The following is a 26,369-nucleotide window of genomic DNA, read 5'->3' on the forward strand; positions in this document are numbered from 1 at the left end:
TCTCTGTCCTTCCTCACCTCCTCTCTCCTCTCTCTCCCTCACCTCCTCTCTCCCCTCTCTCTGTCCTCCCTCCCTCCTCTCCCCTCTCTTCCTCACCTCCTCTCCCCTCTCTTCCTCACCTCCTCTCCCCTCTCTTCCTCACCTCCTCTCTCCCTCCTCTCTCCCCTCTCTTCCTCTCGTCTCACCTGGGGTTCATCACGAGGCGTCTGAAGAAGTAGGTCCATGTGATGTAGTCCATGGCGTCCTGTTTGGAGGAGATCGTCCCAGCGGCGATTTCAGCGTTCAGATGGTCGGAGAGAACGCTGAGGAGGCTACGGGAGCAAACATAATACATCTTCATTTCACAATTATTATTATTTCCCACATTGTCCATAATTAAAAACACTATTAATGGGATGATTTTGCTGAACTGCACAGCGCTGCTTCAGTCACAGAAAAGCAGAAACATGGCCCTGACCACAGAGATAATGTCTTTGATAAATCAGTACACTCTTCTAAACACATGACTGAACTGAATGATAAAACCATAACTCGTGTTCAGTGGAGGCTCTGTTTTGTACCTGGACTCGACGGGGAACGGTTCGTAGAGGAATTTCTTATAGAAGTCTTTCTTTATGTCGTGCACCAGGATCACGGCTTTGCCCTGGTCGTCGAACTGAGGTCGACCCGCTCGTCCCATCATCTGCAAAACATCTGCAAAGGACAAACACGACGGTCTGAATCCTCCGGCCACAGACACGCTCAGACGCTCACACACACGCTAAAACTCACACTCTTGCACACTCGCACGCGCTTACCAGTGATGGGGTAGTCCACGTAGCGCCGCGATTTCCCGTCAAAATATTCCGTTCCCTTCACGACGACGAGGTGGGCGGGGAAGTTCACGCCCCAGGCCAACGTGCTGGTGGCGATTAACACCTGGAAACACGGCAGTAAAAAACATGTCATTAACATTTTGTGGTTTCCCTGGACCGTGGCGGCCTGCGCTCCATAATCAAGTGTGTTTGGACCTGTATTTTGCAGTTGACAAACAGCTCCTCCACCGTCTTCCTGTCGCGCTCGTGAAGTCCGGCGTGGTGCATCCCGATCCCGAAGGCCAGCGTCAGCTTCAGGTTAGAGTCTCGCACTGTGTCAATGATGGCCTCAATCTGCAGAGAAGAACAGCAAACAGAACAATTATTCTGACCCATCGCTAAAATTATATTCTGACCCATCTCTAAAACGATATCTTGATCAATCTCTAAAAGTATATCTTGACCATCTCTAAAACTATATCTTGACCCATCTCTAAAACACACTATATCTTGACCCATCTCTAAAAGTATATCTTGACCATCGCTAAAAGTATATCTTGACCATCTCTAAAATTATATCTTGACCATCTCTAAAAGTATATCTTGACATCTCTAAAAGTATATCTTGACCATCTCTAAAAGTATATCTTGACCATCTCTAAAAGTATATCTTGACATCTCTAAAAGTATATCTTGACCATCTCTAAAAGTACATCTTGACCATCTCTAAAAGTACATCTTGACCCAGCTCTAAAAGTATATCTTGACCCATCTCTGAAAGTATATCTTGACCCATCTCTAAAAGTACATCTTGACCCAGCTCTAAAAGTATATCTTGACCCATCTCTGAAAGTATATCTTGACCCATCTCTAAAAGTACATCTTGACCCATCTCTAAAAGTATATCTTGACCCATCTCTAAAAGTATATCTTGACCCATCTCTAAAAGTACATCTTGACCCATCTCTAAAAGTATATCTTGACCCATCTCTAAAACTACATCTTGACCCAGCTCTAAAACTACATCTTGACCCACTTCTGCTCCTCTGTCTCCTGACACTCGCTGTGAGATCGCTCGCTCTTCAAGCTCTACTTCCACTAGCAATAAAAGCACCTTTAACCGAAAAAAACATCAACACAATCTAGCTTCCATCTCCCGGTGAGTGAAATACGAGTGAATTAGCGCATCGTTCTGGCTCCACTGGTGATGACGATAGGGCAGAGGAGCGGGAGAGCAGGCGATAACTCGTATTTGCATTGAGACGGATTGAGACGGATTGAGACGGATTGAGACGGGACAATCTGAGGTTCGGAGAGGCAAAGTGTGCGTCGGGACAGTGTGCTTAAGGCTCCGGAGAGAAGAGGATCTGATTCGGGGCTGGGACGGCCTGGGTAAACAGAGAAGGTGATGACTGCGGCGCTGAGAGATTTCCACTCGTTTTCCGCGAAGAATAATTGCAAACAGAAGAAGAGAACGCAGCTATTGTGCGGCTACAAAAACAATGGGGCTTTGCCATGACTTAGTCTAGTGTTTCGAACGAATCGCGCCAAGATCTCCAGCGACGCTAAAACCACAACGTGAACAAGTATCAATACGGCAAAAAAATAAAAAAATACAAGACATTTTTTGTTATTTTATTGTGAATTTATACAATTATTTACTTATTACAGTATACATGTTTTAATTGGATACGAAGGGCTAATGAGGCTTGATAAAAATGGCTGAGGAGATGCTACTTTCTCAGATAATAGAAGCGATTTGAAACAATCTTAGACTTGTTTTCGGATGATTTCTTGGCTCTTTTTCTCGACCCGATCCCCGAGTATTCACAGAGTATAATGGAGGATGACACGGGAGGAGAAGAGTCTGAAATTATACTTAAACCTGCATTTGAGAGGCGCAAACTCGGCCAAACTCAGCAGAGCGCAAAGAGTTCGGAAACAAAGGCGATGGCGACGGAGAAAAGGGGCGTATGATTTGAATGATTTTTTATTATTTGTACCGTTATTGGCCTTTGACACGCCCTTTAGCATCTTTACTTTGTTTACAACTCAAACTAATGCACTGAAAATCACAATTTGCCTCCTAAAAGTCAGGCGTTCCCTCCTCTCGTCGGGGATTTGGTGTTAGCGCGCACTCTAGTGGCAGTAGCAGGAATTACCGTGGGGAAATAGACCAAAGGCGCGCGGATACAAACACGCCGTCGCCATAGACGCCTGTATCCTGCCGTCTCTACGCTGCGCGCCCACGTTCTGAACACGTCACCCACCTCCCGCTCGTCCTGGTGCAGCCACTGCTTGGGGTTGTCCTCCGTTGCCAGGTACGCGATCAGGTCCAGCGCCGTCAGTCGAGTTTGGCGACGGGACGAGACGAAGATCAGCACGGGTTTGGCGGGAGAGTGACTCCGGATGGCTGCGGGGGAGAAAGAATGTTAGATCTGGAATGACGGACGTTCCCTTCGTCCGAGGTCAAGCGGCTTAAACATGCTCCGAACAAGTTTGGCGACGATTTATGGAATTCAAAACAGAAGATCTTCCGAGCTCTACCTTTGACATTGCAAAACAGGTACCGTATTTTCCGGACTATAAGTTGCACCTTTTTTCATAGTTTTGGCCGGGGTGCGACTTATACTTATATTTATACTTATATACTTATACTCCGGAGCGACTTATATGTGATATTATTAGTTATTTTCACACTTGCAACCGCATTTCATACTCCAGTGCAACTTATATATGTTTTTATTCTTCTCTATTATACATTTTTGGGCTGGTGCGACTTATACTCGGGTGCCACTTATAGTCCGGAAAATATGGTAAATTTGAGTGTTTTCTGAGGCTCAGAGCGAAGCAAACTAACGCGAGTGAAGATACATATTTTTGATGAGGGAACAGCGTCATAAGATCATTTTTCATAACGTCAATTCAGCGTCGCGTTAAAGTGCCGGAGTCTTCGGTTTCACCTTGGAAAGTGGGCTTGTTCATCGTGGCCATGCGGGGGCAGTAGTGTTGCCCCGGAAACCCGTGGATGTGCACCTCGAGCGGGACGGGGCGCACGGACGGCCGGAAGTTAAACAATCCCACCTGTTAGAAACACAAAAGAGAGAAAGTATGGACGGGCAGAAGGGAGAAAGCACAAACAAGAGAGATTTACGGCGAGCAGCTGGTGATGTGGCGCCCATCTGTGTCGCTCTGACCTCTGCCGTTTGGCGACGCCCGCCGAGACCGGGCGCTTGTTTGCACATTAAAAGTTTGAGCGGGACGTGAGCCAAGTACAAGACCAGCGAAAGGGCCAACAATCTGGCAGACGGCTCGTTTGCACGGCTGGTTTTCACTCGTCCTTCCCCCCTACAGGCCAGCGGTGGTACTGACGGGGGGAATCACGCCAAATACTCACACATCGATACTGACCGAGGTCTCCAAAAGTACTGATGCTCATGCAAAAGAAATACATCAATACTGACATTTTAAAGTTAACGTTTTAGTTTATCTGCACATGTATTTATCATGTGGTCGAGCACAAACAGGAACGTTTAAAGGGCCCATGACATGTTTTTATGATTTTCTAATTTTGACTTTATTTTGGTGTGTTTATACCTGTTGTACTTATAAATTATAGTTTTACACCAATCGAGCAGGTATTTGTGGAGCAAATGTTGAAAAATCTGTAGAAAATGACAGGACCAGTCAAAGTTTATGCAGAATTTACACAAATAAACAACTTTTCTGACACTTTAAACATGAATTTAACAAAATAAAGTCGCTCTCATGTATTTTAATTTGTCAAATAAGAAATAATTGTGACATTAGATGAGTTTTGGCCCAGTGTTTGCTGGGTAATGTCCTAGTGTGATGTCATCAAATACAAACAGGAAGTGAAATTATAAACCTAGAAAATGTGCTATTTTGTGATAAAAAATGTTTAAATAATTTTTAAATATATCTCGACTGCATTTCAGTTCAATGAGTTGTCCGACCTGTAGGGGGCGCTTTAAGCTCCCAGTAAAAATATCGAACCCACAGGTCTTTCGAAATCAAAATAACTAATTGATGAATTAAAAAAAAAAATCTCAAGCTTAATCGATCGGTAAAATAACTGTTAACTTACTAAAAAGTCTAAATATCAACGTGACATCCCATTCCCGCGCTCTCCAAACCGCACTACAGAACTTTTCTGTCCGAGTCTGAGAAACTCGTCTCCATGGCGATGTGCAGAGTGACGTAAACCTCCCACGGCGCGGCGTTCAACCTGCCGTATCACTCGTTCACCTTGTAAAAACACGCATCCAGATCCGACCCGTGACTGCTCGTCTCCGTGGAGATCGACGCTCTTAATGCCAGACGGCGGGACATTTCCGAGCCTGGCGTAACCCCGGACGCCGCACAAACGCCGTCAGCAGAATACGATATCGACTGCAGACCGTCTCAACAACGGGAGCGCGTTTCATGCTCGTTTTGATTAGTGGCGGCATTATTACAAATCTCCCTTTAGCTCCGGAACGTTCCAGGGATACGGCGTTTCGTATCCCTGGAACGCTGGCTCGCCTCTGGACTTTAAACGCGGCGTCCCGACATGGGGCAGCGGTGCCAGGGTGGAGATTACGCGGCGATGTGGAGGATCTGCGCGGCCTAATAGCTGGCGTTACCGGCGTTCGGGAGGGATCAAAGCGGGCGGGTGATGAACTGTTGGCGTGACGCGGGGGTCTGCGGTCGACGGTGCGATTCGCTGATGGATGCAATCACTTTATTTGGCAAGAAAAAGGCCCCGACGACGGCTTTAGAAGCTTTTATTGCAGCTGTAAATGTTGTGTGTGTCGAGATCCGGCTCAGAACAAACAGGCTGTAACTGTAACACACACGCCACGTCGTTGTTCTACAGTTTAAACCACAACATGTCTTTAAATGTCCAGTTTAACCTCTTCGTCCAGTGTCCAGTTTAACCTCTTCGTGTGCAAATGAAAATGAATCGTAATAATGATTGTGAATAATGACACCCTGAATGCTGTGATAAGAAACGCGTCTGGAGGACTCGATAAATGTGTAATAAATGTGTAATACATGTGTTAATAAATGTGTAATACATGTAAATGTGTAATAAATGTGTAATAAATGTACAATAAATGTGTTAATAAGGCACTAAAGGATTTGTATTTGTTCTTGTTTGTATTTTTTGTGATTTTATTAGGACTTTTTGTAATATTATTATTATATTAACTTTATATTATTATCATTATTATAACTGTATTATGTTATTTATATTATAATTTTTTTGGTCTCTCTTTTCCTCTCTTTCATTTGTTATTTTTGTTGTATTATGTTTGAAGAAAAAAATTAAACAAAAAAAATATTGTCTAAAAATATTTGATATTTTAAACTCTGGAGTCTGTTTTTAAATATTTTTTTTACTCACAAGCACGTACGGAGCAGCGGAAATAAGGGGTAGGTGGAAATGAAAATTTTCGGAGCACTCGAGCCTAAAAATCGTGCCGTTACAGGATTACTTCAAGACAAGTCACAGTAAGTAAACGCTCCTAAAAGAATACTTAAGGGCAAAAAATATAATATATATATATATATATATATATATATATATATATATATATATATATATATACACATATATATATTACTTGGCATGTTTGGCGGGCCGGATTATAAAGACAAATGGGCCGTATGTGGCCCGCGGGCCGTAGTTTGCCGAGGTCTGTTTTACATCGTAGTAACAGTAAATAAAACTGTTAAGAACCTATATTAGAATGCTTCTCTGAAGCGGCACGGTGAGTTTCATTTGAGTGAGTCAGTTCATGAGCGTAAAATCAAAACAAATCCAAAACTAGATTAAGGCAAATTTGACTGAAAATTACAGTAAATATCAGTCAGACGGAGATATACTGCAGGTGTACTACAAATACAAATATCATCGTTTACTCCATTACAGTGCAGAAAATAAGAAAAACACTGCTGAATCCGTGTTTTTAAAGTTTAATCTGGATCTACACCGTCTGTATTTAAGGTCATTGCAGTAAATATGAGTCTATATAATCATAATCATGTCACAATAACAGTATAATCATAATCATGTCACAATAACAGTATAATCATAATAAAATCATAATAATGTCATAATAACAGTATAATTGTGTAATATACATTGCAGTAAATATGAGTCTATATAATCATAATCATGTCACAATAACAGTATAATCATAATCATGTCACAATAACAGTATAATCATAATAATGTCATAATAACAGTATAATTGTGTACAGACCTCTCGGATGGCGAGCCAGTCGGCGAGGTCGCGGGCGTTGGCCAAAGCCGTGGACAAACCCACGACTCGGACGGTTTTGGACGTGTGGGACGAGATGAAGTTTGTCCTGGACACGATGACCTCCAGGACGGGGCCTCGGTCTTCACCTGGAGACACACACACGACACACACATGACACACATGACACACACATGACACACACACACGTGACACATGACACACACATGACACACACACACGTGACACATGACACACACATGACACACACACACGACACACGACACACATGACACACACACACATGACACACGACACACATGACACACACGACACACACATGACACACGACACACACGACACACATGACACACGACACACACGACACACATGACACACACACACACATGACACACGACACACACACACACACACGACACACATGACACACGACACACACGACACACACGACACACATGACACACGACACACATGACACACACACACACACACACACACATGACACACACATGACACACACATGACATACATGACACACACACACGACACACACACACACACACATGACACACACACACACACATGACACACACACACACATGACACCCACACACACATGACACACACACACACACACACACATGACACACACACACATGACACACACACACATGACACACACACACACACGACACACACACACACACGACACACACGACACACACACACACAACACACACGACACACGTGACACACATGACACACACGTGACACATGACACACACATGACACACACATGACACACAAATGACACACACATGACACACACATGACACACACGTGACACATGACACACACATGACACACACACACGTGACACATGACACACACATGACACACACACACATGACACACGACACACATGACACACACACACATGACACACGACACACACGACACACATGACACACATGACACACACATGACACACGACACACACGACACACATGACACACATGACACACACATGACACACGACACACACGACACACATGACACACATGACACACACATGACACACGACACACACGACACACATGACACACGACACACACGACACACATGACACACACACACACATGACACACGACACACACACACACACACGACACACATGACACACATGACACACGACACACACGACACACACGACACACACGACACACACGACACACATGACACACGACACACACGACACACACGACACACACGACACACACGACACACATGACACACACACACATGACACACACATGACACACACATGACATACATGACACACACACACGACACACACACACACACACACACACACATGACACACACACACGACACACACACACACATGACACCCACACACACATGACACACACACACACACACACACACATGACACACACACATGACACACACATGACATACATGACACACACACACGACACACACACACACACACACACACACGACACACACACACACGACACACACACACATGACACACACACACACACACGACACACATACACGACACACACACACACGACACACACGACACACGACACACACACACACGACACACACACACACACACACACACATGACACACACACACGACACACACACACACGACACACACGACACACACACACATACACACACACACACACACATGACACACATACAGCAGGTTAGTTTCATTGACAAGAACAACTTTCAGAATGTGTAGAAAATATGTCTTTGCAAAAGGAAGTGAAGTATTTAGAGTCTAATCCAAGAATCTGCTCTTTGACAGAAGAATTGAGCATATTCATGTTGCTATTTATTATTTAGACGATATATCAAGGAAGCCTGCTCAGGTTGTCTCTCTTTTACAAAAATAACCTTTAAACGGTGGTTTGAAGACAAAAAACGAAAAAGAAAGAAAAGAAAGATCTAATAAAATTCACAATAATAAGAAGTGTATTTGTGATATGAAAGTGTTTCTATTTGCATTTAAACTGTATTTTTACTTTGGTATTTCGTGTTTTAGAGCTTAAAATAACTGTCAGTTTCCATCATGAGGATTTGGTGTTAGGACGCCCTCTAGTGGCTCCTGAAGAGCGTGTGGACTCACCGAGCAGGTGGATCTCGTCGATGATCAGAATGGCCACTTTCTGCACGTAGCTGCGGTTCTGCCAGCTCCTGCTCACGCCGTCCCACTTCTCGGGCGTCGTGACGATGAGCTCGGCCTGAGCGATGGCCCTCATGTCCGGGGTCACGTCGCCCGTGAGCTCCACCACCCTGAAGAAGACGACAGCCGCTTCAGGAGGGGTCGCAGCCATGAGTATGGCCTGAACACACCCTCAACACGCCCTGAACGTAGCCCGAACGCGCCCTGGACGTGCCCTGAACACGCACTGAACACGCCCTGAACGCAGCCTGAACACGCCCCGAATGCGACCTGAACGCACCCTGAACGCGACTTGAACGCAACCTGAACGAGCCCTGAACGCGAACTGAGCGCAACATGAACGCACCCTGAACGCGACCTGAACGCAACCTGAACGCGACCTGAACGCGCCCTGAACGCGCCCTGAACGTGCCCTGAACGCGCCCTGAATGCGCCCTGAACCCGCCCTGAACATGCCCTGAACACGCCCTGAACACGCCCTGAACGTGTCCTGAACGCGCCCTGAACGCGCCCTGCACAAGACATGAACGCGCCCTGCACAAGACATGAACGCGCCCTGCACAAGACATGAACACACCCTGAACGCAGCCCGAACACGCCCTGAACGCAGCCCGAACACGCCCTAAACACGGCCCGAACACGCCCTGAACGCAGCCCGAACACGCCCTAAACACGGCCCGAACGCGCCCTGAACGCAGCCCGAATACGCCCTGAACACAGCCTGAACACGCCCTGAACACAGCCCGAACACGCCCTGAACACGCCCTGAACGCAGCCCGACCACGCCTTGAACGCACCCTGCACAAGACGTGAACACACCCTAGACACGGCCTGAACACCCCCGAATACGGCCTGAGCACACAACGCGCCCTGAACACGCCCTGAACACAATTAATTGATGCAATTAACAGATAAGAACACATTTCATTCACACAGACGTTTCCATAACTTTACACACATTTTTGGCCCACGAATTTTTAATCTGTGTCTAGAATCCATTTGATTTAATTTTCTCAGACGTTTGAGACATTTTTGGATCTCGTGCGTTTGAACATTATTCAAATTAAAACACATTCGATTCAGACTCACTTCTTTCCGAGTTTCTCCTCGATGCGGACTTTCCAATCCTCGATCCGCTCTCGCACCAGCGCCTTCAGAGGAGCGATGTACACCACCTGAACAGGGACAGTACATGTACTCTTTACTGTACGTGTACTCTTAACTGTACGTGTACTCTTTATTGTACGTGTACTCTTAACTGTACGTGTACTCTTAACTGTACGTGTACTCTTTACTGTACGTGTACTCTTTATTGTACGTGTACTCTTAACTGTACGTGTACTCTTAACTGTACGTGTACTCTTTACTGTACGTGTACTCTTTACTGTACGTGTACTCTTAACTGTACGTGTACTCTTAACTGTACGTGTACTCTTTACTGTACGTGTACTCTTTATTGTACGTGTACTCTTAACTGTACGTGTACTCTTAACTGTACGTGTACTCTTTACTGTACGTGTACTCTTTACTGTACGTGTACTCTTAACTGTACGTGTACTCTTTACTGTACGTGTACTCTTTACTGTACGTGTACTCTTTACTGTACTCTTTACTGTACGTGTACTCTTTACTGTACTCTTTACTGTACGTGTACTCTTTAATGTACGTGTACTCTTTACTGTACTCTTTACTGTACGTGTACTCTTTACTGTACGTGTACTCTTTACTGTATGTGTACTCTTTACTGTGCGTGTACTCTTTACTGTACGTGTACTCTTAACTGTACGTGTACTCTTTACTGTACGTGTACTCTTTACTGTATGTGTACTCTTTACTGTACTCTTTACTGTACGTGTACTCTTAACTGTACGTGTACTCTTTACTGTACGTGTACTCTTTACTGTACGTGTACTCTTTACTGTACGTGTACTCTTAACTGTACGTGTACTCTTTACTGTACGTGTACTCTTTACTGTACGTGTACTCTTTACTGTACTCTTTACTGTACGTGTACTCTTAACTGTACGTGTACTCTTTACTCTACGTGTACTCTTAACTGTACGTGTACTCTTTACTGTACGTGTACTCTTTACTGTACTCTTTACTGTACGTGTACTCTTAACTGTACGTGTACTCTTAACTGTACGTGTACTCTTTACTGTACGTGTACTCTTAACTGTACATGTACTCTTTACTGTACGTGTACTCTTAACTGTACGTGTACTCTACTGTAAGTGTACTCTTTACTGTACGTGTACTCTTAACTGTACGTGTACTCTTAACTGTACGTGTACTCTTTACTGTACGTGTACTCTTAACTGTACGTGTACTCTTTACTGTACGTGTACTCTTAACTGTACGTGTACTCTTTACTGTACGTGTACTCTTTACTGTACGTGTACTCTTAACTGTACGTGTACTCTTAACTGTACGTGTACTCTTTACTGTACGTGTACTCTTAACTGTACGTGTACTCTTTACTGTACGTGTACTCTTAACTGTACGTGTACTCTTTACTGTACGTGTACTCTTTACTGTACGTGTACTCTTTACTGTACGTGTACTCATTACTGACAGAAACACGTTATAACACGATGCTTCCACAAAGGAAACAACGTGATGGAGAATGACCAAGTTTCAAAGCATTTTCCTTCTCATTTTTCACTTGAATTAACAGACTTTTCTTGATAACGGTCAGAAAATAGGTCCAGTCCAGAGGAAATGTAGAAAACAATGTGACTGTTCCTTGAAGATATGCAACATGTGGACACCGTATTTTCCAGACTATAAGTCGCACCTTTTTTCATAGTTTTGTCCGGGGTGCGACTTATACTCCAGAGCGACTTATATGTGGTATTATTCATTATTTTCACACTGACAACCACAAGAGGGCGCTCCAGGCTCTAAGCGACGCAGAAGAAGAATCTGCACTTCCTCTTCCTCTGGAGTTTGTGGAGTTGTTTAGAAGTGACACAGAGGAAGAAGAATTCAGTGGATTTAGTGATTTGGGGTAAAACTGATGCTTTGGTAAACTTGTTAGCATGTTCTTTATGCTATAGTTATCTTAATAACTGTTCATATGTTACGTTAACATACCAGACACTTACCACAGTTCGGTCTGTGCCTCATGTAGCTGAAGGTGTTAGCGTTAGCATACTTCATGTAGCTGAAGGTGTTAGCGTTAGCATACGTACACCTATTCACCAGGTTCTCTCATCTGTTATTATTTTAAACTGCATTTCAAGAGGAAATGTCTGTTCTTGGTCTTGGATTTTATCAAATACATTTCCCCCAAAAATGCGACTTATACTCCAGTGCGACTTATATATGTGTTTTTTTTCTTCTTTATTATAAATTTTTTGGCTGCTGCGACTTATAATCGGAAAATACGGTATAGAGTACATAGCTCATAGTATAACATGCTCTAAAAATAAATGATTATGTGATATAAGGTCATATTTCTGCACTTTTGTCACACATTTTACAAACATGTCACATTTGTCTGATGATTAAACTTAAACTAACACGTTTAAAGACACATTTCTGTTATATGAATATGAATTTGTCGGATTATTGTCACGTCCAAATACAAAGGCGGCGGGTCAAACCTTGGAGCCCGGATACTCGTTGAAGACCCTGAACATGGCCATCTCGGCGGCGATGGTCTTGCCGGAGCCCGTGGGCGCCCCCAGCAGGACGTTGGTGTCGGTGTGGTACAGCGTGTGGAATATCTGCGTCTGGATGGGGTTGAAGTGCGTGAACTTGTAGAGACTCTCGTACTCGGGGTTTCCCAGCGCCGTGACGGGCAGCGGCTGCAGGTCCAGCAGCTCTGACCACAAACACACACAAAGGTCCAGAGCTTTAAAGTGCATTCACAAGGTTCAAACAAAATATATACTGTTTAATGAAGAGTTACTTTTGGAGAATTTACTTTTACTGTGCATTTTGTACTACATTTAGTCACAGTCTGAATTTATTTTATCCAGCAATCTGTCTGTATGCTTATTTTATCATCATTATTATATCATATTACATTACATTATGTTATATTATGTTATATTATTATATGTTTGTTGCACCATAAGGTCAAAGCAAGTGAAAAGTTTGAGAATTGTGTTACCGACATTGGCAAAAACTTGATTCTGATACTTTTCTAAATACTTTCTTGACTTAAACTGCATAACTATTTGATCAAAATACAGGAAATCCTGGAAAAATAACTATTACTTTAGTAAAATAACAACTACAACAAAAAAACAACAAACAAACTAACTGTGCTGTACATAATGCATATCAATGACAGAAAACGAGATAAAAATGAGATTAAATATATAAATACAATGACTTAAAGTACACTGAAGGCACCGACATTCTTTATAAAGACATAAAATAGTGATATCTTAATTCCTGCTCTGTGGTTTGCGACTGGCCCGTGTTTCAGCAGAATTAAACCATTTTAAAACTCTCTGTTGTCTTTGACTTTCATGTTAAAAGCCGCAGTAAAAGAATGAACAGATGATAACACTGAAGAGGGAGAAAAGAAAGAAAGAAAAAAGTCTGGCAACGGTTTGGCTTCTTAAAGTCTCACGACTGGAAACATTTACAGATGTTAGCGATGTCAGAGCTCCTCGTGGTGAGAGAACAGAAATAGGATTAGTGTCTGGAGTCAAAGGGGTTAAACTGCTGTTAACACACGGTTAAAACGCTGTGAGAACGTCATGAAAACGACTCGATGAAAACGACATGGATCAAAGCTCTTAAAAGGTGATTTTTATATAACATTGTGTCCTGAACTGTTATAAAAGAACCTGAACAAACCTACTCCAGATAATGGCCCAAACGACACAGAAGCTAGAAAGTAAACATGGGCGTGGTCAGGTGTAGATGGCACTGAAGGCAAAGGTGGCGACGCCCTGCCAGAAGAGTTCAAACTAAAATATCAGGAAATCAGGTATTTAAATTATGTATTTGAAGGGCTACAGCTGACCCAAAACCAACACACATCTTTATCAAAACAACTACATTTATTTTAATTGTTTTATATATTTTTTTAATTATACATTATTATATTTAATGTTTATGTCTTCCTTTTTTTCTGCACAATTTATAAGTTGCTATTGTCATTGTTTACAATTGTCTACAATTATTTAAATGTTTTAATATTATATATATATATATATATATATTGATTATAAAGATTTTTTTCATTTACATTTTTTACGTCCTCCTTTTTTTTCCGTATTTTCTGTATAATTTTGAAGTTGATATTGTCATTGTTTGTTTGTCTCACTAAAAAAAAGAAATATATAAACAAATTAAAATCACAAATTTAATTTAATTTTTTTAATAGATCATTTTTTTAATTAGACAGATTTTTAAATTTTTGAATTTTCATGTCTTACTTTTTTTTCGTATTTTCTGTATAATTTTGAAGTTGATATTGTCATTGTTTGTCTGTCTCACTAAAAAAATATATATACAAAAAAAAACATCACAACATTTATAGGTGGTATGGACGATTTTTTTCAGCAAATTTTGTATCATATTTCCTCGTGGCGTGGATAAATCATTAGTCCTGCCACGTATCAATCATAAAACGCACCTGTCGCTCACCTGCAGCCGCGTCAGGCTCGTCCCCACGTTTCCGCGTGCCTAAGCGCATGGATCTATCATAATATAGTTCCCTCAGTGTACGGGGCAAAATGAAGACGGAGAAAGACAGTTCGAGCTGACACAGAAGTGGACAGAAATCTACGGGAGACGAGCGATGCGATGCGCTCCGTTGCGCTAATAAACAAACGCACGTGTGTGTTGTATCAGTCCACACGGGGGAGTGGCATGTGCACTTCCGCCTGCGTTCTCAAATCGCCGAAAAATCGTCCATACCGCCTTTAAGTCTTGAACATGTCTCAAAACCTGCCGGAACTACTTTTTCTCAAACACTTTACTTCTGCCACTTTCACTGGAGTAAATACTCTTGTACGTGCATCTTGTACTTGTGTACTTGTACTCACCGGTATGGGGCGGGTGTCTCTCGGGGAGGATGAGGTTCTGGAAGTTGATGATGCAGATGGCCTCGGCGCCGATCCACCGGTCGGACACGGCTTTGATGTAGTACTGGGACGGCAGCGGCTCGAAGATGGGGATGGTGAAGACGATGTGCTGCGGCTCTCCGGACACCACCTGCAGGGGGCGCCGGACGCACAGGAACCGCCCAGAAACAACACACACGCTACAGTTTAGCCAATCGCAGAATATGCAGTCCGAGTGTTGCATATTCAAAACATTAAGAGTTATTTTGATGTTTTTACGATCTACGAACTTTATTAAACACGACGAACAGAGATATTCGGCGACGCCCGTAACTATTGCACCGCCGGCGAGCACCAAAACACTAAGAATTATGTTTATATTTGTGACATAGCGACTTGGGCCTGTCACAATAATCACTACACTGACTTATGGTTCACGAAAGAATGGATAAAACTATACTTTCTGGACCTCTGTACATGTTCTTTGCATTAACTAGATCTTCTTCTTTGGTGTTTAATGGCAGTTGGTGTGAATAAAGTGTTACATTACCGCCACCTACTGGAGTTGTACGGCTTCAAAGTATGTGTTTTACGTTGTACTGTTTAAAAAAAAAAAAAAATTAAAAAAGGAGAGAAAGAAAGAGCGAGAAAGAGAGAGGCAAAGAGAGATGTTTAATGGCGGTTGGTTTCCATAAAGTGTTACATTACTGCCACCTACACCTACTGTAGTTGTACATCTTCAAAGTCTGTGTTTTACGCTATATTGTTAAAAACACACAAAAAAACAAAAAAGGAGAGACAGAACCAGAAAAAGAAAGAGAGAGAAAGAGATAAAGAAAGGTGCGTCTTCTTCTTTGGTGTTTAATGGCGGTTGGCATCCGTAAAGTGTTACATTACCGCCACCTACTGTAGTTGTACGGCTTCAAAGTCTGTGTTTTACACCATACAGTTGAAAAAAAATAAAAAAAAGAAGACAGGGAAAAATGGAGAAAGAGAGAGGGAAAGAGAGATGTTTTATTGCGGTTGGTTTCCATAAAGTGTTGCATTACCGCCACCTACTCTAGTACTGTACTGATATAAAGGAGAGAAATAAAGAGAGAGAAACTAAATGAACCGTCATGTACGTCTCATTAATGACACTAAAGTGTTTCATTCTGCGATGCGTTTACTGCAGCTCATGTTTTGCTCATGTTCATATAAGAAAGAGTTACAGCGTCAGTGGCAGAAGTAGTTATGAATATTGCACTTATTTGAGGGGAAATGACCGAGAGGAAGGAGAACGCACCTGTTTCTTCTGCAGGAGGATGTACTCCGAGTGGTAAATGTGGTCGTTGATTGGGTCTTCAACCCACAGCCACCAGGGCTCGCCCACAGACCCATGAACCTGAAATACACACAAGTTTGTACTGCACCTTACACAAGATACACACGAGTTTGTACTGCGCCTGACACGAGATACACACGAGTTTGTACTGTGCCCGACACGAGATACACACAGGTTTGTACTGCGCCTGACACGAGATACACACAAGTTTGTACTGCGCCTGACACGAGATACACACGAGTTTGTACTGCGCCTGACACGAGATACACACGAGTTTGTACTGCGCCTGACACGAGATACACACGAGTTTGTAATGCGCCTGACACTAGATACACACGAGTTTGTACTGCACCTGACACGAGATACACACGAGTTTGTACTGCGCCTGACACGAGATACACACGAGTTTGTACTGCGCCTGACACGAGATACACACGAGTTTGTACTGCGCCTGACACGAGATACACACGTGTTTGTACTGCGCCTGACACGAGATACACACGAGTTTGTACTGCGCCTGACACGAGATACAAACGAGTTTGTACTGCGCCTGACACGAGATACACACGAGTTTGTACTGCGCCTGACACGAGATACACACGAGTTTGTAATGCGCCTGACACGAGATACACACAAGTTTGTACTGCGCCTGACATGAGATACACACGAGTTTGTAATGCGCCTGACACGAGATACACACGAGTTTGTACTGCGCCTGACACGAGATACATACGAGTTTGTAATGCGCCTGACACGAGATACACACGAGTTTGTACTGCACCTGACACAAGATACACACGAGTTTGTACTGTGCCTGACATGAGATACACACGAGTTTGTACTGCACCTGACACGAGATACACACGAGTTTGTACTGCACCTGACACGAGATACACACAAGTTTGTACTGTGCCTGACACGAGATACATACGAGTTTGTAATGCGCCTGACACGAGATACACACGAGTTTGTACTGCGCCTGACATGAGATACACACGAGTTTGTAATGCGCCTGACACGAGATACACACAAGTTTGTACTGCACCTGACACGAGATACACACGAGTTTGTAATGCGCCTGACACGAGATACACACAAGTTTGTACTGCACCTGACACGAGATACACACGAGTTTGTAATGCGCCTGACACTAGATACACACGAGTTTGTACTGCGCCTGACACGAGATACACACGAGTTTGTACTGCGCCTGACACGAGATACACACGAGTTTGTACTGCACCTGACACGAGATACACACAAGTTTGTACTGCACCTGACACGAGATACACACGAGTTTGTACTGCGCCTGACACGAGATACACACGAGTTTGTACTGCGCCTGACACGAGATACACACAAGTTTGTAATGCGCCTGACACGAGATACACACAAGTTTGTACTGCACCTGACACGAGATACACACGAGTTTGTAATGCGCCTGACACTAGATACACACGAGTTTGTACTGCGCCTGACACGAGATACACAAGTTTGTACTGCGCCTGACACGAGATACACACGAGTTTGTACTGCACCTGACACGAGATACACACGAGTTTGTACTGCACCTGACACGGGATACACACGAGTTCGTACTGCGCCTGACATGAGATACACACGAGTTTGTAATGCGCCTGACACGAGATACACACGAGTTTGTACTGCGCCTGACACGAGATACATACGAGTTTGTAATGCGCCTGACACGAGATACACACGAGTTTGTACTGCACCTGACACAAGATACACACGAGTTTGTACTGCGCCTGACATGAGATACACACGAGTTTGTAATGCGCCTGACACGAGATACACACAAGTTTGTACTGCACCTGACACGAGATACACACGAGTTTGCAATGCGCCTGACACGAGATACACACAAGTTTGTACTGCACCTGACACGAGATACACACGAGTTTGTAATGCGCCTGACACTAGATACACACGAGTTTGTACTGCGCCTGACACGAGATACACACGAGTTTGTACTGCGCCTGACACGAGATACACACGAGTTTGTACTGCACCTGACACGAGATACACACAAGTTTGTACTGCACCTGACACGAGATACACACGAGTTTGTACTGCGCCTGACACGAGATACACACGAGTTTGTACTGCGCCTGACACGAGATACACACAAGTTTGTAATGCGCCTGACACGAGATACACACAAGTTTGTACTGCACCTGACACGAGATACACACGAGTTTGTAATGCGCCTGACACTAGATACACACGAGTTTGTACTGCGCCTGACACGAGATACACAAGTTTGTACTGCGCCTGACACGAGATACACACGAGTTTGTACTGCACCTGACACGAGATACACACGAGTTTGTACTGCACCTGACACGGGATACACACGAGTTCGTACTGCGCCTGACACGAGATACACACGAGTTTGTAATGCGCCTGACACGAGATACACACGAGTTTGTACTGCACCTGACACGAGATACACACGAGTTTGTACTGCACCTGACACGAGATACACACGAGTTTGTACTGCACCTGACACGAGATACACACAAGTTTGTACTGCGCCTGACACGAGATACACACAAGTTTGTAATGCGCCTGACACTAGATACACACGAGTTTGTACTGCGCCTGACACGAGATACACACGAGTTTGTACTGCGCCTGACACGAGATACACACGAGTTTGTACTGTGCCCGACACGAGATACACACAAGTTTGTACTGCACCTGACACGAGATACACACGAGTTTGTACTGCGCCTGACACGAGATACACACGAGTTTGTACTGCCCCTGACACGAGATACACACGAGTTTGTAATGCGCCTGACACGAGATACACACGAGTTTGTAATGCGCCTGACACGAGATACACACGAGTTTGTAATGTGCCTGACACGAGATACACACAAGTTTGTACTGCACCTGACACGAGATACACACGAGTTTGTACTGCGCCTGACACGAGATACACACGAGTTTGTACTGCACCTGACACGAGATACACACAAGTTTGTACTGTGCCCGACACGAGATACACACAAGTTTGTACTGCGCCCGACACGAGATACACACAAGTTTGTACTGCACCTGACACGAGATACACACGAGTTTGTACTGCGCCTGACACGAGATACACACGAGTTTGTACTGCACCTGACACGAGATACACACAAGTTTGTACTGTGCCCGACACGAGATACACACAAGTTTGTACTGCGCCTGACACGAGATACACACGAGTTTGTACTGCGCCTGACACAAGATACACACGAGTTTGTACTGCCCCTGACACGAGATACACACGAGTTTGTAATGCGCCTGACACGAGATACACACGAGTTTGTAATGCGCCTGACACGAGATACACACGAGTTTGTAATGTGCCTGACACGAGATACACACAAGTTTGTACTGCACCTGACACGAGATACACACGAGTTTGTACTGCGCCTGACACGAGATACACACGAGTTTGTACTGCACCTGACACGAGATACACACAAGTTTGTACTGTGCCCGACACGAGATACACACAAGTTTGTACTGCGCCCGACACGAGATACACACAAGTTTGTACTGCACCTGACACGAGATACACACGAGTTTGTACTGCGCCTGACACGAGATACACACGAGTTTGTACTGCACCTGACACGAGATACACACAAGTTTGTACTGTGCCCGACACGAGATACACACAAGTTTGTACTGCGCCTGACACGAGATACACACGAGTTTGTACTGCGCCTGACACAAGATACACACGAGTTTGTACTGCGCTTGACATGAAATACACACGAGTTTGTACTGCGCCTGACACGAGATACACACAAGTTTGTACTGCACCTGACACGAGATACACACAAGTTTGTACTGCGCCTGACACGAGATACACACAAGTTTGTACTGCACCTGACACGAGATACACACAAGTTTGTACTGTGCCCGACACGAGATACACACAAGTTTGTACTGCACCTGACACGAGATACACACGAGTTTGTACTGCGCCTGACACGAGATACACACGAGTTTGTACTGCACCTGACACGAGATACACACAAGTTTGTACTGTGCCCGACACGAGATACACACAAGTTTGTACTGCGCCTGACACGAGATACACACGAGTTTGTACTGCGCTTGACATGAGATACACACGAGTTTGTACTGCGCCTGACACGAGATACACACAAGTTTGTACTGTGGCCGACACGAGATACACACGAGTTTGTACTGCGCCTGACACGAGATACACACAAGTTTGTACTGTGCCTGACACGAGATACACACGAGTTTGTACTGCACCTGACACGAGATACACACGAGTTTGTACTGCGCCTGACACGAGATACACACGAGTTTGTACTGCACCTGACACGAGATACACACGAGTTTGTACTGCGCCTGACACGAGATACACACGAGTTTGTACTGCACCTGACACGAGATACACACGAGTTTGTACTGCGCCTGACACGAGATACACACGAGTTTGTACTGCACCTGACACGAGATACACACAAGTTTGTACTGTGCCCGACACGAGATACACACAAGTTTGTACTGCACCTGACACGAGATACACACGAGTTTGTACTGCGCCTGACACGAGATACACACGAGTTTGTACTGCACCTGACACGAGATACACACAAGTTTGTACTGTGCCCGACACGAGATACACACAAGTTTGTACTGCGCCTGACACGAGATACACACGAGTTTGTACTGCGCTTGACATGAGATACACACGAGTTTGTACTGTGGCCGACACGAGATACACACGAGTTTGTACTGCGCCTGACACGAGATACACACGAGTTTGTACTGTGGCCGACACGAGATACACACGAGTTTGTACTGCGCCTGACACGAGATACACACAAGTTTGTACTGTGCCTGACACGAGATACACACGAGTTTGTACTGCACCTGACACGAGATACACACGAGTTTGTACTGCACCTGACACGAGATACACACAAGTTTGTACTGTGCCTGACACGAGATACACACGAGTTTGTACTGCACCTGACACGAGATACACACGAGTTTGTACTGCACCTGACACGAGATACACACAAGTTTGTACTGTGCCTGACACGAGATACACACGAGTTTGTACTGCACCTGACACGAGATACACACGAGTTTGTACTGCGCCTGACACGAGATACACACGAGTTTGTACTGCACCTGACACGAGATACACACGAGTTTGTATATGTACAAGAAACCGAAGTTACAGTCGCTTTATGTCATCAGGTTATTAACGTGCTGTGACAGGGTTTTATGATGTTCTAATGTTGACTTTATTCTTTGTATTTGTACCTGTTGTACATATAAATGATAGTTTTACACCGATCGAGCAGTTATTTGTGGAGAAAATGTTGAAAAATATGTAGAAAATGACAGGAAGTGACATCACACCAGGGACACTTATTCCAGTCAAAGTTTATGCAGAATTTATACAAAGAAACAACTTTTTTGACTCTTTAAAAACATTAATTTAACAAAATAAGGGTACGACGATATATTTTTATCTGTCATTAACAGTGTTCAAAGCTGTGGTGTAATCATGGAGTATAGCTATAGCATAAATGTGTCCAAAGCTGTGGTGTACTGGGCGTGTGCATCTGCTTCTCACGTGTCACGGTTCTTCTCAGTTGGACCAGTCCTAAGCCTGGAGTATAACGTTACCTCAGCCCATGTTGGCAGCGTGTATCGCCGTAATCCCACATAAACATTTGCTCCTGCTACACAGAGAGTCCTGTTCCTCTCAGATCCAGGGTCAGGGGTCAAGACCGGGCCTTTGGCCCCCCGGCCCCGCCCTCTGGCCCCCGGGTTCACGCTGGTCCGATTGGGTTTCTCGTGGATCACTGAAAACGACGGGAGATCCATTTCTGTACGAGACCATGGGCACTGACATGTTCTGAGGCGTTTGTTTCATGTTCTGATTCTCGTCTCCATGACGACGTTGCCGCTCGGCCTGGAGTGTTCCACAGTATGTTATTTACAGTAATTAGGGCTCCAAAACGCGCACGAAAAAGCAATTTTATACCAAAAACAGTGGCATTATTACGCCATAATGTCAATAAAATAAAAAAACATTTCTGATTTTCATTGAAAATACACTTTATTTGTGTTATTCTGTCTAGAAGCGTTAAGTCGCCATATTTGATGATTTGATGTCACTTCCTGTCATTTTCTACACATTTTTTTACATTTTCTCAACAAATACCTGCATGATCGTTGTAAAACTATAATTTAAACTATAAACAGGTATAAACACACCAAATAAAGTCATACTGGCACATTAAGGTATCAATCGCCATGGAGACAAGCAGGCGACACAAGTCAGATCTGTGGAGTGGACCTCGCAGGTTTTTCAAAGTATTTTTGAGCAATAAAACAGATCAATCATTGCAAGTTTGATACGTTTAACGCCACGTTGCAGAACATTCCGGGTGAAAGTGTAACGTTTCTATGGAGACGAGCGTGTACCTGGTCGTGCCACCTGAAGTCCGGCGTGATGACGAGGCGGACGCGCAGGACGGTGCGTGTGATTGGCTGAATACTGGCCTCCATGGTAACGGACGGGATCTGATGGACGCACTGCTTCACCGTGAGCCCGATGTTCACGTGGTGCAGCATGTGGCCTGGAACAGATACAGTCAGAGCGTTGTTAGGTGAAACAGGTCTAAACAAGGACTAAACAAGGACTAAAGCGGGACTAAAGCGGGACTAAAGCGGGACTAAAGCGGGACTAAAGCGGGACTAAAGCAGAACTGAAGCAGGACTGAAGCAGGACTAAAGCAGGACTAAACAAGGACTAAAGCAGGTCTAAAGCGGGACTAAAGCAGGACTAAAGCAGGACTAAAGCAGGACTAAAGCAGGACTGAAGCAGGTCTAAAGCAGGACTAAAGCAGGACTAAACAAGGACTAAAGCAGGACTAAACAAGGACTAAAGCGGGACTAAACAAGGACTAAAGCGGGACTAAAGCAGGACTAAAGCAAGACTGAAGCAGGTCTAAAGCAGGACTAAAGCAGGACTAAACAAGGACTAAAGCAGGACTAAAGCAGAACTAAACAAGGACTAAAGCGGGACTAAAGCAGGACTAAAGCAAGACTGAAGCAGGTCTAAAGCAGGACTAAAGCAGAACTAAACAAGGACTAAAGCAGGACTAAACAAGGACTAAAGCGGGACTAAAGCAGGACTAAAGCAAGACTGAAGCAGGTCTAAAGCAGGACTAAAGCAGGACTAAACAAGGACTAAAGCAGGACTAAACAAGGACTAAAGCGGGACTAAAGCAGGACTAAAGCAAGACTGAAGCAAGTCTAAAGCAGGACTAAAGCAGGACTAAACAAGGACTAAAGCAGGACTAAAGCGGGACTAAACAAGGACTAAAGCAGGACTAAAGCAGGACTAAACAAGGACTAAAGCAGGACTAAAGCAGGACTAAACAAGGACTAAAGTGGGACTAAAGCGGGACTAAAGCACGACTAAAGCAGGACAAAACAAGGACAAAAGCGGGACTAAAGCAGGACTAAACAAGGACTAAAGCAGTTCTAAAGCAGGTCTAAAGCAGGACTACAGCAGGTCTAAAGCAGGTCTAAAGCAGGACTAAATCAGTTCTAAATCAGTTCTAAAGCAGGTCTAAAGCAGGACTAAATCAGTTCTAAATCAGTTCTAAAGCGGGACTAAAGCGGGACTAAACCAGGTCCAAACTGCAGGTTCAGTTGAATTCTGTATTTATTCTTGTATTTGTGTCCTTTATTGAACCAGAATCAGGTAAAACGTAAGTGGGCAGTGCGTTCGTACCGATCTCGTCCTTCCTCATCTCCTTGAGCTTGTCCACAGACAGCTTCTTCTCCTCCAGGCGGTTGAGGACCACGTGGCTCAGGTTGGGGAACTGCCTCAGCGGGTGGCAGAAGCCCCACAGGCGTTTGTCGATGACTTTGCACAGAGTCAGGAGCCGGTACGTCATGGTGGGCCAGCGTTTCCTCAGGGCGATCTCAAACAGGGCGCGGACGATACGGGCCGCGTTCTGGGACAAATGCAGTCAAGACAAGTGTGTAAGGGATATTTAAACCACTGGGGAAGAACTAAAGCAGGACTAAAGAAGAACTAAAGCAGGACTAAAGAAGGACTAAAGCAGGACTAAACATGGACTAAACATGGACTAAACATGGACTAAACATGGACTAAAGCAGGATTAAAGCTGGACTAAACATGGACTAAACATGGACTTGAGCAGGTCTAAACCAGGTCTAAAGCAGGACTGAACCAGGCTTAAAGCAGGACTAAAGCAGGACTATAGCAGGACTATAGCAGGACTATACCAGGACTATAGCAGGACTATAGCAGGAATATAGCAGGACTATAGCAGGACTATAGCAGGACTATAGCAGGACTATAGCAGGACTATAGCAGGACTATAGCAGGACTATAGCAGGTCTAAAGCAGGTCTAAAGCAGGACTAAAGCAGGACTATAGCAGGACTATAGCAGGACTATAGCAGGACTATAGCAGGACTATAGCAGGTCTAAAGCAGGTCTAAAGCAGGACTAAAGCGAAGCAGGACTAAAGCAGGACTAAAGTAGGACTATAGCAGGACTATACCAGGACTATAGCAGGACTATAGCAGGAATATAGCAGGACTATAGCAGGACTATAGCAGGACTATAGCAGGACTATAGCAGGACTATAGCAGGACTATAGCAGGTCTAAAGCAGGTCTAAAGCAGGACTAAAGCGAAGCAGGACTAAAGCAGGACTAAAGTAGGACTATAGCAGGACTAAAGCAGGACAAAAGCAGGACTAAAGCAGGACTAAAGCAGGACAAAAGCAGGACAAAAGCAGGACTAAAGCAGGACAAAAGCAGGACAAAAGCAGGACAAAAGCAGGACTATAGCAGGACTAAAGCAGGACAAAAGCAGGACTATATCAGGACTAAAGCAGGACTAAAGCAGGACTCATTTTTGCCAGGTCTAAAGCAGGACTAAAGCAGGACTAAAGCGAAGCAGGACAAAAGCAGGACTAAAGCAGGACTAAAGCAGGACTATAGCAGGACTATAGCAGGACTAAGCAGGACTATAGCAGGACTATAGCAGGACTAAAGCAGGACTATAGCAGGACTATAGCAGGACTAAAGCAGGACTAAGCAGGACTAAGCAGGACTAAGCAGGACTATAGCAGGACTAAAGCAGGACTATAGCAGGACTAAAGCAGGACTAAGCAGGACTAAGCAGGACTATAGCAGGACTATAGCAGGACTAAAGCAGGACTATAGCAGGACTAAAGCAGGACTAAAGCAGGACTAAAGCAGGACTATAGCAGGACTAAGCAGGACTAAGCAGGACTAAAGCAGGACTAAGCAGGACTATAGCAGGACTAAGCAGGACTAAGCAGGACTATAGCAGGACTAAAGCAGGACTATAGCAGGACTAAAGCAGGACTAAGCAGGACTAAGCAGGACTATAGCAGGACTAAAGCAGGACTAAAGCAGGACTATAGCAGGACTAAAGCATGACTAAAGCATGACTAAAGCAGGACTATAGCAGGACTAAAGCATGACTAAAGCAGGACTATAGCAGGACTATAGCAGGACTAAGCAGGACTATAGCAGGACTAAAGCAGGACTATAGCAGGACTATAGCAGGACTATAGCAGGACTATAGCAGGACTATAGCAGGA

At 44.3% G+C, this 26,369-nt stretch overlaps 1 protein-coding gene across 1 annotated transcript in view; it reads right to left on the reverse strand.

The window, feature by feature from the left end:
* ascc3 (activating signal cointegrator 1 complex subunit 3) overlaps positions 1-26,369 on the reverse strand; it is a 227,263-nt gene that overhangs the window by 26,143 nt on the left and 174,751 nt on the right. Inside the window, exons 21-34 of the mRNA XM_072461519.1 lie at positions 24,496-24,721; positions 23,178-23,332; positions 16,632-16,730; positions 15,329-15,497; positions 12,923-13,143; positions 10,404-10,489; positions 9,258-9,424; positions 7,067-7,212; positions 3,758-3,878; positions 3,065-3,207; positions 1,011-1,148; positions 798-918; positions 561-693; positions 186-311 (exon numbers count right to left, since the gene is read on the reverse strand). Coding sequence (XP_072317620.1) covers positions 186-311; positions 561-693; positions 798-918; positions 1,011-1,148; positions 3,065-3,207; positions 3,758-3,878; positions 7,067-7,212; positions 9,258-9,424; positions 10,404-10,489; positions 12,923-13,143; positions 15,329-15,497; positions 16,632-16,730; positions 23,178-23,332; positions 24,496-24,721 — 2,051 coding nt within the window. The remainder of the gene's footprint in view (positions 1-185; positions 312-560; positions 694-797; positions 919-1,010; positions 1,149-3,064; positions 3,208-3,757; positions 3,879-7,066; positions 7,213-9,257; positions 9,425-10,403; positions 10,490-12,922; positions 13,144-15,328; positions 15,498-16,631; positions 16,731-23,177; positions 23,333-24,495; positions 24,722-26,369) is intronic.

The sequence above is a fragment of the Eucyclogobius newberryi genome, unplaced genomic scaffold, assembly GCF_026437365.1.
Source record: "Eucyclogobius newberryi isolate DKJ021-1_F unplaced genomic scaffold, fEucNew1.0.hap1 SCAF_3, whole genome shotgun sequence".
Classification (NCBI taxonomy): domain Eukaryota; kingdom Metazoa; phylum Chordata; class Actinopteri; order Gobiiformes; family Gobiidae; genus Eucyclogobius; species Eucyclogobius newberryi.